We start from the raw sequence: 14836 nt of genomic DNA, 5'->3' as shown, positions 1-14836 counted from the left end.
TATAAAAAAAAGAAGCAATTCACAAATACCAATATTTTTAGGAACATATATCTAACTCGATCTGTTATATGCATATATATACATATATGTAAAGAATTATATATATACATTATATATATTATACTTTATATCAGTTTTACAATATTTTTTATGAATTAAATTTATTATATTAGGTACTAGAATTTAAAAAGTTAAATAATGTTTTATTTTTGTAATAAAATGTTATTATTAAAATTTTCAATTATTTTTAAAATTTTATTTTATTTACAGATCAAATCGGATATTCTTTAAAATTCTAAAACATTTCGGATATCCGAGTCACCGAATATCTAGGTGGCTAAAGATCGAATCGACATGAATGCTTCCAAATATCCAGATATTCGATCTGTGTCTACCGCTACTTAAAGATACAATTTTATTTTATTTATATGAAAAAGTTGACTAATGTCAAGGCCTTTTTTATTTTAAACTAATTTTAATTTTATCTTTCATGTATTATTCTGAACAAAAATGTTATTTAATATTAATTAACTATATCTTTATATATTTGTCAATTATTTTTATATACTTTTTACATACACATACATGTGCACCTTGATGTGAGCATATTGTAACTAAGTATTCACCGTAACTGAAGTATCTAATTTTTTTGAAAGTTGAAATATTTTTTTTTAATGCTTCTTTCACTACCGACCAAATTGTAGTGAAATGATTTGTCCTAATAATTTTTTTTTTCAAACTATTTATCTGTTTAGAAACTATAATATGAAACTATTGGTTCGACATGACGACTGTTTAAAATTCATAACATGAAAATAAACCAATAATATTAATTTTTAGTTTTACCGGAAAAAACCAAAAAATCAAACATTTTAACCGAATAAACTAAAATAAATATTAATTTAAAATAATGGTTATATTTTAGAACATTAAGCATCAAAAAAAAAACTTAAAACCAAACTAATATCCAGATAAAACAGATTTAATGTCTTTTTATTAAAAATAACGAAACTAATAATCACATCCCGCACAAGGCGCGGGTTATTACCTAGTGGTTATTATTAGAAATGCTATTATGGAAGAAAAAATAACAAGCGTGGAATGTATTCCGCCTGAAATTCCGCTTTTTTTTTGTCATACATTCATCACATATTATTTTTTCTAAACTTTAAAAATAGTTAAATGCAAGAGCAAGAGCATCAGTGAACCCCTTTTGGGGTTCATCTTCTTAATTTTTTATTATTAAATTTTTTTTTTCGATTTAAAAAAAAAAAATTGATCAATCGCGGGCCGCCACGTGTTGTGGGGCCCGCGCTACAGTGATGAACTTTAAGAGAGAAGGTATCACGCAGGAGAGGCGAGACGAACCGAGTTCACCGCTTTTGCTTTTTTTAATATATTTTTTTCCTCGTAAAACGTGTGATACTTTCCTTTAAACTTCTAATGCGTATGGCCTAACTGTTACGTGGAATTAAACTCCACGTGAGCCATGCGGTCCCAAGTTTATAGAGAATAGACTATACGTGTGAGGCATGCGGTCCCAAGTTTCTAAATGCAGAACCGTACCTCAAATCATTTGACACGGATATTCTTCATGTTGTTGCCATAACTAATGATACGTCATACATTTTTTTTTTTATGATACGTCACACTTGTACTTGTTTTCTTCATTGTTTCAAGAAATCTCCTCAAAATGCCAAAATCAATAAATCTTCATTAGCCCGATGTATTTGTTGACCAGTAATTTCTTAACCGGTGTTCTCCTTGAAGAATACAAAAAAGGAGAGTTGTACAGCTTGTCTATATCATTAATGGCGATACGAAAATAGGAGGTCTGATAGCTGTTGGATCAAGACTTGATAGATTCAAAGTGTATCCATTAATCATTTTCACCTTCAAAAAAACAAAACGTTAAGAGGGATACAAATCACCGTGTACGACATGATCAGAAACGTCTAAAAAAGCATTACAATTCCAAAAACATTATTTTTCTTTTGTTGTTGAATAAGATTCCAAAAATCACCTTGTACGAGTATCAATTGTAAATGTCACATCGCATACGATAGCCATACATGTGTCACATGAGATTTCTGTCTTCAAAACAGTCACACCTATACATAAAACACCCAGTAGCCCCACAAAGGCTTTTGGTCAATTTTTATTAGATAAATATATTTTTTTTTGAAAATTGGCTTAGTTAGATAAATATTAATAGTACTATTATCTGAACTACTTAAGTTTAAATTCATATATACTTTAAACTTTGGTAACTTGATATACTGTATTTTACAGAGTTGTTGGCGGTGGATATGCAAAGAAATGATGGTAACAAATACACACACCGATGACCAATCCATGAGTTGGATTCTGAAAATGTATTCAATCTTGTAAAAACATAGTTACAAAACTTCATCACTCAGCAAAAATAAATTTTCACCACTAAGCAGTTAATGTAAAGATTAATTTCTCCTCTCTTTTCATGGGGTTGCCATCTCTTCCCATGATTCAACTTACAAGAAATTAGTTATTGAGATCGTAAATAGATTTATAATCCTTCAATTTTATCTACATGCAGAGAAAAACATCAACGAATTCAAAACATGTCTCATCGCTTTTAAGTCACTTTGTGTATAAAGAAAAGCTCTAAGAAAAAAAACAAAAGGTTCTAAAACGCAGCGTTTTTTAACTCATGAGTAAGTCAGTGAACAAGGAAAAACAAACACCAAGTATTGGAAATCAAAACTTTGGAGTGATTTGACCAAAGGAAAAAAACTGTGGAGTGTAAGAAGATTAATCTGTCTTTGAGCCACTTTTATGCTCTGTTGGATTTTCTGACGAGGAAGCATGTGAAGAAGTGTTGTTGCTTGGACGACGGTTCTCTGGATTAGCTGTGGGAGGAGCTTCACCTTCCGCAGCAAGGTTCTTGAGAAGGTTCATGACCGTGGGAACAAACTTTGCTGATATCGATATGAGCCCTGGAACCTGAAGAAGAAACCATAAGTTAGTAACATCATATATGAGTATCATTATCAATAGTCCATGATTCATGAGAAAGCTACTTACTACACCATTGCGGAACTCGCCAGGGATATCTAGTTGTGTCCATAGTGCTTTCAAGAGAAGGAAACCGACAAATAAGAGACCGAGATAAAGAGGGTTTCTGTTACAATAAGAATAAAAGAATGTTACATAACAATTTCATCGATATGAAACAATCGGTACTAGCTTTTATGGAACCTTAGAAGAGTCATGAACTCGTTAAATCCAAGTAAGATCAATGCAAGAATTGCCCATGGAGGGGGTAACCAGTTACTACCACGCTTGTTCGCTTCCTGAATTAGTATAACCAATTAGTATTCATAAAACATAGCATAGAGATAACTTGTGAGGCAAGTAATCATGCCTGTGCAGATATGGCTTGAGTCACTGTATACTCGGTTTCTGTCTTGAACTGTCTCCAGATAGATTTACACTGGACCGGTGTGATCAATGTTCTTGATGATGGAATCTAAAAAAAAAATGGGAGACATATCAAGAATTAAATGAAGTGAAAAGAGACTGGAGATGAGTCAATACATACCTCATCCCAAGTGCTTGAAGCCAATGGATCAGATGCTGTAATGCTTTTTTTAGACGTTGTTGGATCCAAAAGAGCAACAGATAGTGTCTTCTCTATGTTATCAGTTTCATCACCCAACCTGATCACAACCATTACTGAAAGCAACTTCAAGGACTGAAACAAGAAACAAGAAACAAGAAACCACAACAAGGTGTTTTAGACTTTGTTCAAGACTTATATAACAAAACGTTAATAGGGAAACAGATCGTACAGCTGATCTAGCTGCTTTAGTAATAGCTCGAATATCTTCTTTCCCGGTCCAAACACGTGGCATTGAATCAGAATCATGGCTGAAGATTGTACCAAACCTATAGAAAGAATAAGCACACTTAAGTCATTGTTTTAAGCTAATCTTGAAAGGCTTTCTTTATATGTACCTTTCTTTCATACGCATCAGAACGCGTCCTGCTTCTTCCTTTGCCTTTGATTCTATGACACCTCTTGAATACTCCTGAAGGCTTTTCACCATCTTGTCTCTTATCTCTTCTTCAATGTCAAAACAGGCTAATGCACTACTGAATCCAGACACAGCAGATTCAGTTTCACGCCGATGAAGCTTCTTTACTGTTCTCCACGTTTCATCATTCGCTCCTTCCAACAAAGCTTCCACTGGTTCAGACAATGCTCCATGAAGCTTGGACTGCAAGTCATAGGCTAAATCAGTAACATAACTCAATGTTCCAAAGCGTTTTTTGATTCTTTCTGTTTACCTCGTACTGGCTTGTAAGTTCAGATAGCTTGGAAGTCCTGATAGAAGAAATGTGAACCTCTATGTCACGAACTAGCTTGTCCCTTACTTTAGCTGTGTCCCAGTCGGCTTGTTCAACGATGGCACCTGCACACTCTTCATCGAATTGAGCCATGCAAGACTTGAACCAAGCACTGGAAGCTGAAGAAAAGCCTTCACCAATCTCCAAAGCTTTATCAAAGGAAGCCTTGAACTTTTCAAGCATCCCAAATCTTATGTGTCCTAACACATCTTGAAACGCTGGGTTCACTAGCTGTAAGGTTAAAATCATATAATTAGAAAGCATATAGTATATGTTTCTGAGTGTGACAGAACAAGCTTATTTAAGCTTGAACAAAAGATATATTACTTGGAGAAGCTTTTCTTGAAGTTGATGTCTCTTTGAAGATCTGACACCTTCATCAAAGAATGTAGCCTCCCCATCATATCTAATAAAACAAATTATCTTAAGAAAATATATAAAGTTTATGTGTGAGAGTAGATTGATTAAAAAATTGATGTGCTTACTCTGATAAGCAAGAACCAAGAATAGAAGTAAGCCTCTTTCCAAAATTAGAAACTGGACCAGCTTGCACCTCCTCATCAAGTTTGCGCCAGTCCTGTAAAGCAAAAAGGTTGTTGGTTAGTGACTATGTGACTCACAAAGATGCTTACAAACAGTGAACATTACCTCGTTAGAAATGAAATGAGAAAACTTCTCATTTGCAATTTCTTCACACCGCACGGTAGCTACCATGACCTGCAAGAAGAATGAACTCAGAGGAAGTATAAAAACAAATTCTAAAGCTATTACTATAAGCTTACCTTGTGGGCAGGAAGGTCAAGATCTTTATTCTCCTTGATAACTCTCCAGATTTGATCTGCACTAAATGCAAAACCTGAAGCTGGAATTACTCCTCTTCTGTCTCCAGCAAGACCACCCGGTGCAATAGAATGCATGAACCGTTGTCTCAAACTAGCAACCTAAGTTTCATAACAAAAAGAATATGAACATGCTAACTTGGAACACATCTATAATAAAAACAACACCTGCTCTTTAAACTGTTCTTCCTTCTCCTCATAACTGGAAAGAGCAACAACTTCAACCTAACAATCAAAAGAGACAAAAACAGCATGAAATATCTGAAATGTGGCAACCATTATATAACATAACATACATTGAAGAAGTCACTCATTGGAGTTTCTTTGTGTGCTTCAGGCTTTGGAACAGAATCCCATATCTGCCACATTCAAGAACAAATCATTGATCAGCTACCTTTATATGAATATATCAATTTGGAATTAGCTGAAAGTTACTTCTTTACTACCTTCTGAATATCTTCTCTTAAGACAGGCTCTAAGTTCTCCAATGGCGTCTGCAGCCAAACATCACATCAACAAAACAATAACGTTAATGTAATAATAATGATAAAGAAAACAGAAGAGAGTGTACCCTGGTTTTATCTCTTATTACAAACAGCATTGTTGTTTTGCGTGGACTAAACAGTCTCATCATAACCTGTCAAACACACAACTCCAAAGAATATGAATCCAAGGGAAAGAAGATAACTTGTGATACACGTAAAGAGTTTTTTTAACTTTCTGATCACAAACAAGTACCTGAAAGACAGTTTTCAAGAGAGGTTTATTAGCAGCTTGTTCACGTCCAATATCGTGACACCACCTTAAAAAAAACACAACATAAGCGTTAAGAATGTAATGAAAGTAGTATCCTTGTAACAAAAAGTGAAAGTTTATATACGAGAAAGTTTCTACTACAAACTTACATGTTGATCAAGACGATATCCGAGATAGCAAGAGCGAAAAGAGCACTTTGTTTCTCAAATGCAGTATCATCCTGGTTAGAAAAAGTAGGAAACATGATTACAACAAACTTTATCAATGTTACACACTAAAACAAAGTGGTAATGATACAAAGAATAACCTCTCCTCTCTCCCTTCCATCTGTGCCCTCCAAATCCATTACAAGTGTGCAAGGCTCTATACCAGCACATCTTGCAAGCCAGATACCTTTTGTGGTCTGGGACCTATAGACAGTTCCAAATCAGGAGACGAGTTTTTAAATACTGTCAAATGATTATCATACCTTCCCTTGAATGCATCCATCTCCATAAAGTTTGTTCCAAACAAACTATTCAATAATGTACTCTTCCCTGTCAAACAATAAATGTTCTGTAAGATTCTGAATATTGCAGAACTCTCTCCTCCCCTAAAAGAATGCATACCGCTGCTTTGAGGACCCATGATGGAGACAACAGCATAAGAGAGGCCACACTCTCCTAGTTTCACCTCTTTTATGAAATGGTCGATGCCAGAGACATTGTATATACCATCTCCGTCTATAAGCTGTACAGAACAACATCCCTCGCTCTTATCTGCATTCAATATATGTAGCTCATCACAAATCAATGGATCCTTATCTGGTCTCTCCAACAATGGAGAGTCCAACAATTTTGCAATGAAACAAGACCAATACAACATTATTTCTTAAAGAGAACAGAGAGACAGGACTTGTGTATATCAGATTTACATGGATCTACAAGATGACTTGTTGGTAAAACAAACCAAGAATATAAGATATCAATTAATAAAAGCATATAAATCAGACAACAAAGATTATCAGGCAGAGACAGAAACAGTACCCATTGTTGGTCTTTCTTTAGACAGAAAGTGTCAGTGAGATCAGATCTTCTTTCTCTGTTTTTGCATGTTAGTCATGTTAGGAACTTAAGATGTCATCTACAAATCTGTTAGGCATATGGAACCACATCAGAAGCCAATCTTGAAAAAAAAAATTGTGTATTATTCACTCAAACAAATAAAAAAATAATAATTCTCCTATACACCATCAAACCCACTCCAAAAATAGAATAAAACATTCCCCGCCACATATTACTAAAGTTTAGTCATATACTAAACTTAGTGATACATGAAAAATGATTTACACTTTCCCCTAACCAGATATAACACCAAGACAACCTAACCCTTCCCGAACCTCAGAAGCTCTACTTCGTAAACAAGCTTTATGCGGGCAGAAACAAGAAGCTGCTTGTCTTCCATGTGCCCATCAGTCCTCTCATTGCTTCTTGTTTTCCTTGTACGAATCAACATAGATATCTTCTCAGCAATGTTTTCGACCATCGTCGATTCATCTTTGCTGAAGACACAGACAAACGAAAACGATTCAGATCGAATCTTACATTAAATATCCGACCTCTCAAGTAAAACATAGACATCACATCATTGTAACGAACTTTTTACCTTTTCCTTGAACAATAGCCGGAGATATTCGCCAGAGTGGTCAATGCTTGCCTCCAGGAGAGGACTTTCTCGTGATCTTCTCTCTTCTCATGCTTCTTAAACTGTAAGGCGACTTGACCGATCTGTCTCCTCACGTGACAGGGATTCACGTTGTGGAAGACTGGAATCACGGTGAGGGAGCCCTTGTTGACGAAATCCATTATCTTGACGAGCTCTTCGAGGCACCAAGTGGACGCTGCGTATTTCTTGGAGATCACAACTACGGCAAGTTTCGACTGTTCGATGGCGCGTGCGAGCTCCAGCGGAATCATCCGACCACTCTCAAGATCCTTGTCGTCTTTGAAAGTACGAATGTTCTTCCGAACAAGCTCTTTGTAGAGAAAGCTGACGATGTTGCGGCGAGTGTCGAGTCCTCTGAAACTCAGAAAGACATCGTAGTTCCTGAGGGAGGTAGTTGCTGTAATAGAAGGCATTTTAATGATTCTCTCAAGTGAGTTTTCTATTAGTATTATTTTTGTCAACAAGCGAATTAGCCCCCCTTTATAGTCTTTTTTAAAAAACAATTTGAATGACACTTTTATAGATTTAGTCGTGTTTGTGAAGGCGTGTACGGCCATGAATTTTTTTCATTTCCTCTCTACCTTCCTCGCATTTTGTAGACGAAGTATAATTAATGTATTAATGGTGGTCTTGAAAAAATCAAACAAAACAAAGTGGATAAAAAAAAGATTCGTCCGAGGAGAAAACAACGGGGCACTATTGATGTGGACAATTATATATCAATCAACTCAAATAAATGTATGAAGATCCACAAACTTTTTTCTCAAAAAAATAAAATAAAGGTTAATATAAGTGTTAAATTATAAATGAATGATGAAATTTTTAATTTTTTACACATTCCAATTTTTACAATTTTTAAAATAAAATATACATCATTTTCAACTAGAAACTTTATTTACAATTTGAACATAGAAAAATATTTTTATATAGTATTTTTCAGGAAACACTTAATTATGCAACTAAACATATTTTATGTGTTTACAAAAAATATATAAGAATAATTCGCAATACAATGTTAAAATATGATGTAAATTTTTTAAAACAAAATCATTGTATAATATAAAAGTTTAATAAAAGGTGAATCAATGTTGAATGATTATATGGAAATAAATAAAAAATTAAAATTTGATCCACTCATTTGCGCGGATGTTATTTTCATTTTATGCAGCAAAATAATAAGTTGGTCATGATTTTACAGTGTTTTTATATAGTATGTATTTGCTAATATGGCCCCTTCAATATTCAAACCAACAAAATAATATGTTGTGTAAATCATTTTTGGTTAGATCAACATAACAGCGTATACCACACATAAATTTCACCGGTTAATAAAATGAACATGAGAATCAAATAATTTGAAGTCATAGTTGTATATCATTCTAAAATTAGTGTAATTTTTAAGGGCCCCCAATTTTTAATGACAAATTAATTGTATAAATTTCACCCGAAATCAAGGTTACTTTGTTAGTGTGTTTTTCATTTAATAGACTAAAAGATCTAAAATGTTAAAATTAAAAAAAAAGTAGTATAAGTTAAATAAAAAACCTTTGTGTTGCAAAAAAAAAAACAACTTTGTATATAGTCTTACTTGAGAAATGACCATTTCCTCGCATTTTCTTATCGCCAACTTTGATTCTATCGATTATTCTTTATGTGGTGTAGTGGAAGCTATGTAAAGCTATCGTTTAGTTTTAGAATATCCAAGAGATTAAAATTTTTTATTCCGTTGAGAATCCACAAATTCTAGTTACAACAAGAGTTTAAAGAAGAAACAATTTATTTGTTAATAATCAATAATAGCTAGTCCTCTACAAAACCAAGAGGATGATTATTTATATAGAACTCAAACCCTAATATTAAAAGAATAGACACCAACTACTAATTATCAACTAGTATTAAACAATAACTAATACTATAATTTTTTTAAAGAATAAAATAACTAAATAAAAATAATTAAAGTATTTAGAATATTTTAAATATTTGCTTTGCATAATTCTTTTCGGATCGGAGAAGATTCACCCTCAAATCTTAGTGTTTGATGCATCTACAATAAAAAAATTGCTCACTCACAATTTTGAACGTCAAAATTCATTGCAAGCTTGAAAATCTTCATAAAGTGTTTACTTACATTGACATATTTGGTATAAGACAAGTTGACTTTGTCGAAGGAAGGGACAAGTCACACCAGACTTCAATGACATTTTGCTGATAAAAATTCTCCACACAATGTTTTTTTTTTTTTGGTAAACATGTTAAGTCCACACAATGTTTTTGTCAACGCATAAGACATGTCAAAAGCTGGTTTTGTCATCTTGTGCACACGCGTCATTAAGCAAATAAGCAATTGTACCTCATCAAAGATAGAAACGAGTGGATCCAAATCATATAACATCGGATCTACACCATCGTAGATATCAAAGATCGGAGGACAAATTTTTTTTTACCTTCATCTTCGTTTACGTCATACACGGATCACCATAAATTTCTTTGAACTTCTCATAAAAAAAATCAGATGAAACAAATGGATATTCCTCGATGAAATAGCATGTACTTTCGAGGAACATGTGGTATGGAAACATAATCAAAGTGCTCGTTCTGATATCGACTAATATAGCAGAACGATAATGTAAAGCTCTTGTTTAGTTTTAGAATACCCAAAAAACTTTGGCTTCTTATTCTATTGAAAACTCGCAAGTTCTAGCCGTAACGAAGGAAAAACAATCTCTTTGGAAACAACTGCTGCCGAAGCTGGCGTCTCAAGCGGTTATGCTGAATATTGTGGAAACTTGCATGAGACGTTATGATCGATATGTGATTGTAATCTCTAGTTCTGCATAATCAGTGTCGTTCTTGCTGTAATTGGTGTTTGGAATATCAATAATTGAAGGTTACGATCTAAGATCATAATACATACCTTCCCTTGAATGCATCCATCTCCATAAAGTTTGTTCCAAACAAACTATTCAATAGTGTACTCTTCCCTGTCAAAAACCACAAATGTTCTATGAGATTCTGTCAATCAGATTACTGTTAAACACTGTTCTGTATTGTATATTTGCATACCGCTGCTTTGAGGACCCATGATGGAGAGGAGGCCACACGCTCCAAGTTTCACCTCTTTAATGAAATGACCAATGCCAGAGACATTGTATATACCACCGTCAATAAGCTGTACAGAACAACATCCCCTCGCTCTTATCTCCATCCAATATGCAATATGTAACTCATCAGTCATCAAATCAATGGATCCTTATTTTGATCTCTTCAACAATGGAGAGTCCAACAGTTTTGCAATGAAACAAGACCAGTACAACATAATTTCTTACAGAGGACTTGTATATATCAGATTTACATGGATCTACAAGATGATTTGTTGGTAAAACCAACCAAGAATATAAGATATCAATCAATAAAAGCATAGATCGGACAATGTAAATTATCAGGCAGAGACAGAAACAGTACTCACTGTTGGTCTTTCTTAGACAGAAAGTGTGAAATGAGATCAGATCATCCTCTTCAAAAGCTTCTCTTTCTCTGTTTTTGCATGTTAGTCATGTTAGGTTCGAAATCAATAATGGAAGTTAGGAACTTAACATAAAAAAACAAGAAGCAAAACTTGAAAAAGAATTTGTATTATTTAATCAAATCAAGAATGATAATTCTTCTATACACCAGCAAACTCACTCCAAAAATAGTATAAAACATTCCTAGGTGTAAGCCACATCTTACTAGGTTTAGCCACACTAAACTTAATGATACATGAAAAAAAAACGATTAAGATACTTTCCCCTAACCAGATCTAACACGTAGACAACAACTTAACCATTTCATGGCAAGACTAGTTCCCTTACACAAAACCGACTCAATGGCTCTCTCTCTCACTCTGAAGCCCAACTGTCTAAATAGTTCACGAACTTTCCGGAACCTCAGAAGCTCCACTTCGTAAACAAGCTTTATCCCGGCCGAAACAAGAAGCTGCTTGTCTTGTGTAGTGATGATAACTATACTCCCCGGTCCAAAACAGCTGAAATCCTCTGCAAGAGCATCAAAGTGTTCAAGTTTATTAACTTCGTTCGCCACTAGCAGAACCTTCTGGTTCGATTCTACTTGCACCCTTTTAAGAACCTCTTGGCGTAGATGCGACATGTGCCGATCCTGAGATGTCCTCTTCACGTTCTCCAGGAAGCAATGGCTTTCAAAGTGTTGACAGATGTTCTGGTACACGAACTTAGCGAGAGCTGATCTACCGTTGCCTCCTCTCGCCCAAATCCCGACAACTCTCACATTCTTCTTCGAAGAGTTCAGATCTACTAACCGTGACAGCGCTTTCATGTGTGCATCAATCCCCACTAGGTTACTTCCGGTTCTCGTTGGTTTTCTCGTTGTATCAATCACCGTTGATATCCTCTTAGCAATCTCATCGACCATCATCGAGTCATCTTCCCTGAAGACAAAAAAGATCCAACCATTTAAACCCTAAACCTAGACATCCCATCATCGTAGTAACTTGATCGTCAAGTAAACGATTTTTTATTTACCATTTCAATGTGCAGACGCCGGAGATACTCGCGAGATTGGTCAACGCTTGTCTCCACGAGAGGACTTTCTCGCGATCTTCTCTCATCTCGTGCTTCTCCAACTGTACGGCGACTTGACCGATCTGCCGCCTCACGTGACACGGGTCAACGCCGTGGAAGACGGGGATCACGGTGAGGGAGCCTTTATTCTCGACATCCATGATCTTGACGAGTTCTTCAAGGCACCATGTGGAGGCTGCGTAGTTCGCGGAGACGACAACGACGGCGAACTTCGACTCCTCGATGGCGCGGTCTAGCTCCGGCGAGATTCTCTGGCCGCTCTCAAGCTCCTTGTCGTCTTTGAAGGTGCGGATGTTCCTTTGGACGAGTTCTTTGTAGAGGAAGCTGATGAAGTTGCGGCGAGTGTCGGGTCCTCTGAAGCTCAGAAAGACATCGTACTTCCGAAGGGAGGTGGTTGGTGTAATAGAAGAAGACATCTTGAATGATTCTGTCTGAGTGGAGAGAAAAAGAGCCCATTTTTATAAGTTGCCGGTGTTCGTGAGTTTCAAGAGAGACTTGCTCTTACTTCGAGAGAAGTATATTTCCTCGAATTTTCTTTTCATTTTTTATTGTCAACTTTGATTCTGTCAGTTAATTTCTGACCGTGTTGTGTAGAAAAAAACTGTATATTTTCGACGAATATCAAGATAAGATATTTGTTTTACAAGTCTATTATATGGAATGTCTTAACAAATCACATTCAACTAATTCGAAAGTTTGTAATAATTTTTTTTTTCACAAGAATTTATTGTTTTCTATTGAAATACATAGACAAAAAAGAATATATGTTTAATAGTTCTATATTTTTTTAAATAGTTGATAGTTCTATTTATATTGTAGTATATCAAATATTTACAAAAAAAAAATTATTAATCTGTATAATTATTGATAAAGTGTTTTTTCCTGAAACTCAAAATCTAAAGTTTTTGGTATAATGAATCATCTATTAAACCATTAAACTAAATAATTTTCACAAATAGTACGGATCAATTGAATAGTACGGATTTCTGACTCTTTCATTATTACTTTTTTAGTTTACAAAAAAAAATAGTACGGATCAATTGAATATCCTTGTGGAAGATCCAACATCTATTAAATTAAACAGACATCCAATTAATCACACGCGTTAACAAAGCTTTCGTTTGATTAGACAATAATCAGGGCGTTTGGGTGTCTTTCTTATGCGCTTAGGCAACCGATATTAAGAGCAGTGTTTCATGCATACTGTACCAGTACTACCGTCTACAAATACATTCGTAGTTTTCCTATTATTTTTTCAATGCACATGGTGCGACTTTGTATCAAATGGGAAATGTAGGTGAAATAATAATAATTATTAAACACTATTAAGAAAGTAAGATATAGAGAGACGAAGGTGTGTTAAAATTAAGACTTTATAGAGAGTTGGGGATCGAAAACAACATCTGCTTCTCTCTAAAATATTATCTCTCTAAATATTCTCTCTATCTCGAGCTTCCTCTTTGATCTCCGGTGATCGACTCCGGTGGCTTCTCTAACACCGGAGTCGGTCGATCCTTTCGTTTCTTCTTGTTTTTCTTCGGTGGTGTGATCGAAGATTCAAGGATGCATGATGTTTGCTCTGGTCGGGATTTAGTCCTTTTGCAGCAAGAGTTACTGGATCTTTCCGATCATCCGTGTGGTTTACCCACTTTATCTCTTGTCTGCGATTGGCTCTAAATCTTTTTGTCTTGTCCATCAGATGATGTTGAATCGGTTCACTTCCTGCTTGCATGTCTCTGTTTCCTCTGTGATTTACTCTGGATTCACTTCAGGTCCGATCCCTTTCTAATCTGTTATCTTTGGATTAGTTTGGTCTGGCGTGGATCAGATCGCTCCATGTTATTTCCCAAGAGACCTGGTCGGGTTCTCGTCCATCGGTTAGCTTCTTTCTAGGCGTTTCTTCGGTCGCTTTACTGCTTCCTTCGCCATTGAAAGTCTGTTTCAGTTCAGTCTTTCTGAAATTGAAGCTGTGGTCTACATGCATTAAATGGATTGTGCTTATTCACTATTGGAGGATCTGATTATCAACTAGTTTTTGATAATCCTTTGTCAGAGTTCACATGAAGTTTAAGTGGTTCTGCATGCAAGTTTTGGGTTTGACCTTTTCTGTATGCGTTAATGTTTTCGTGCATCCTTTGGTTTCTTTTGATCCTTGTAAAGTCTGTTGTATTTCCCTTTGTTTAGGGCTTTAACTTCCGGGAAAACCTTGTTTTCGCCGGCCATAGTTTCCAGGGAACATGTGTTCTGCTGGCTCAGTGTATCATCCATGTATCTCACTTTCGAATCCGTCAATGTTATATAATATTTTCAGTGTTAAAAAAAAGAGAGACGAAGGTGTGCAGAAGTAACCAAAATATAATTTAATAACCAACATTTCTTGTTTCACATAAAGAGATAATGCATAACATAACGAAGAGATTGGAGTGTTGCATATCAAGTTATAAGCAAATAGCACGTTGTTTGTTTTGCAACGGTGTCTGATTCATTTTCTTTTCCACGAAGATGATGAGAAAATCAGAAATTTAATCGAAATGGGCATATTGATGGTAT

At 35.1% G+C, this 14836-nt stretch overlaps 3 protein-coding genes across 3 annotated transcripts; all 3 read right to left on the bottom strand.

Annotated features, from left to right (window-relative positions):
- Positions 1–1224: 1224 nt before the first annotated feature.
- Positions 1225–7124, bottom strand: LOC106355950 (protein ROOT HAIR DEFECTIVE 3 homolog 1-like). Its single transcript, XM_013795808.3, has 22 exons — positions 7010–7124; positions 6593–6742; positions 6454–6520; positions 6292–6394; positions 6134–6204; positions 5967–6030; positions 5800–5865; positions 5675–5722; positions 5525–5587; positions 5397–5453; positions 5172–5330; positions 5038–5106; positions 4875–4966; positions 4717–4795; positions 4330–4620; positions 3997–4259; positions 3831–3927; positions 3581–3733; positions 3404–3508; positions 3238–3332; positions 3064–3160; positions 1225–2982 (listed from the first exon to the last, which is right to left on the bottom strand). The coding sequence occupies exons 1-22, from the start codon at positions 7011–7013 to the stop codon at positions 2791–2793; spliced, it is 2385 nt and encodes a 794-aa protein (XP_013651262.2). The 5' UTR covers positions 7014–7124; the 3' UTR covers positions 1225–2790.
- Positions 7125–7301: 177 nt separating this feature from the next.
- Positions 7302–9967, bottom strand: LOC106357231 (toll/interleukin-1 receptor-like protein). The gene is made up of 2 exons (XM_013796910.3): positions 7629–9967; positions 7302–7524 (listed from the first exon to the last, which is right to left on the bottom strand). Exons 1-2 carry the CDS (start codon positions 8243–8245, stop codon positions 7347–7349), a joined length of 795 nt encoding a protein of 264 aa, XP_013652364.2. The 5' UTR covers positions 8246–9967; the 3' UTR covers positions 7302–7346.
- A 1337-nt stretch (positions 9968–11304) lies between these two features.
- Positions 11305–14633, bottom strand: LOC106357230 (disease resistance protein Roq1). Its single transcript, XM_013796908.3, has 2 exons — positions 12227–14633; positions 11305–12132 (listed from the first exon to the last, which is right to left on the bottom strand). Exons 1-2 carry the CDS (start codon positions 12700–12702, stop codon positions 11478–11480), a joined length of 1131 nt encoding a protein of 376 aa, XP_013652362.1. The 5' UTR covers positions 12703–14633; the 3' UTR covers positions 11305–11477.
- Between the last annotated feature and the right edge of the window lie 203 nt (positions 14634–14836).

This window comes from Brassica napus, chromosome A7 (assembly GCF_020379485.1).
Source record: "Brassica napus cultivar Da-Ae chromosome A7, Da-Ae, whole genome shotgun sequence".
Taxonomy (NCBI): domain Eukaryota; kingdom Viridiplantae; phylum Streptophyta; class Magnoliopsida; order Brassicales; family Brassicaceae; genus Brassica; species Brassica napus.
Note: the sequence above shows the minus strand (reverse complement) of the source record. Positions and strands in the feature narration are given on the sequence as shown.

Excerpts from the sequence above, each read along its gene's own strand:
- LOC106355950 (XM_013795808.3), bottom strand. Across the intron at positions 6,521-6,592 it reads CATGGGTCCTCAAAGCAGCG|GGAAGAGTACATTATTGAAT; the intron begins GTATGCATTCTT and ends ATTGTTTGACAG. Across the intron at positions 5,588-5,674 it reads TAAGAGAAGATATTCAGAAG|ATATGGGATTCTGTTCCAAA; the intron begins GTAGTAAAGAAG and ends TGAATGTGGCAG.
- LOC106357231 (XM_013796910.3), bottom strand. The coding sequence starts at position 8,245 with ATGGCCGTACACGCCTTCACAAACACGACTAAATCTATAAAAGTGTCA. Across the intron at positions 7,525-7,628 it reads GGCTATTGTTCAAGGAAAAG|CAAAGATGAATCGACGATGG; the intron begins GTAAAAAGTTCG and ends CTGTGTCTTCAG.
- LOC106357230 (XM_013796908.3), bottom strand. The coding sequence starts at position 12,702 with ATGTCTTCTTCTATTACACCAACCACCTCCCTTCGGAAGTACGATGTC. Across the intron at positions 12,133-12,226 it reads GGCGTCTGCACATTGAAATG|GGAAGATGACTCGATGATGG; the intron begins GTAAATAAAAAA and ends TTTTGTCTTCAG.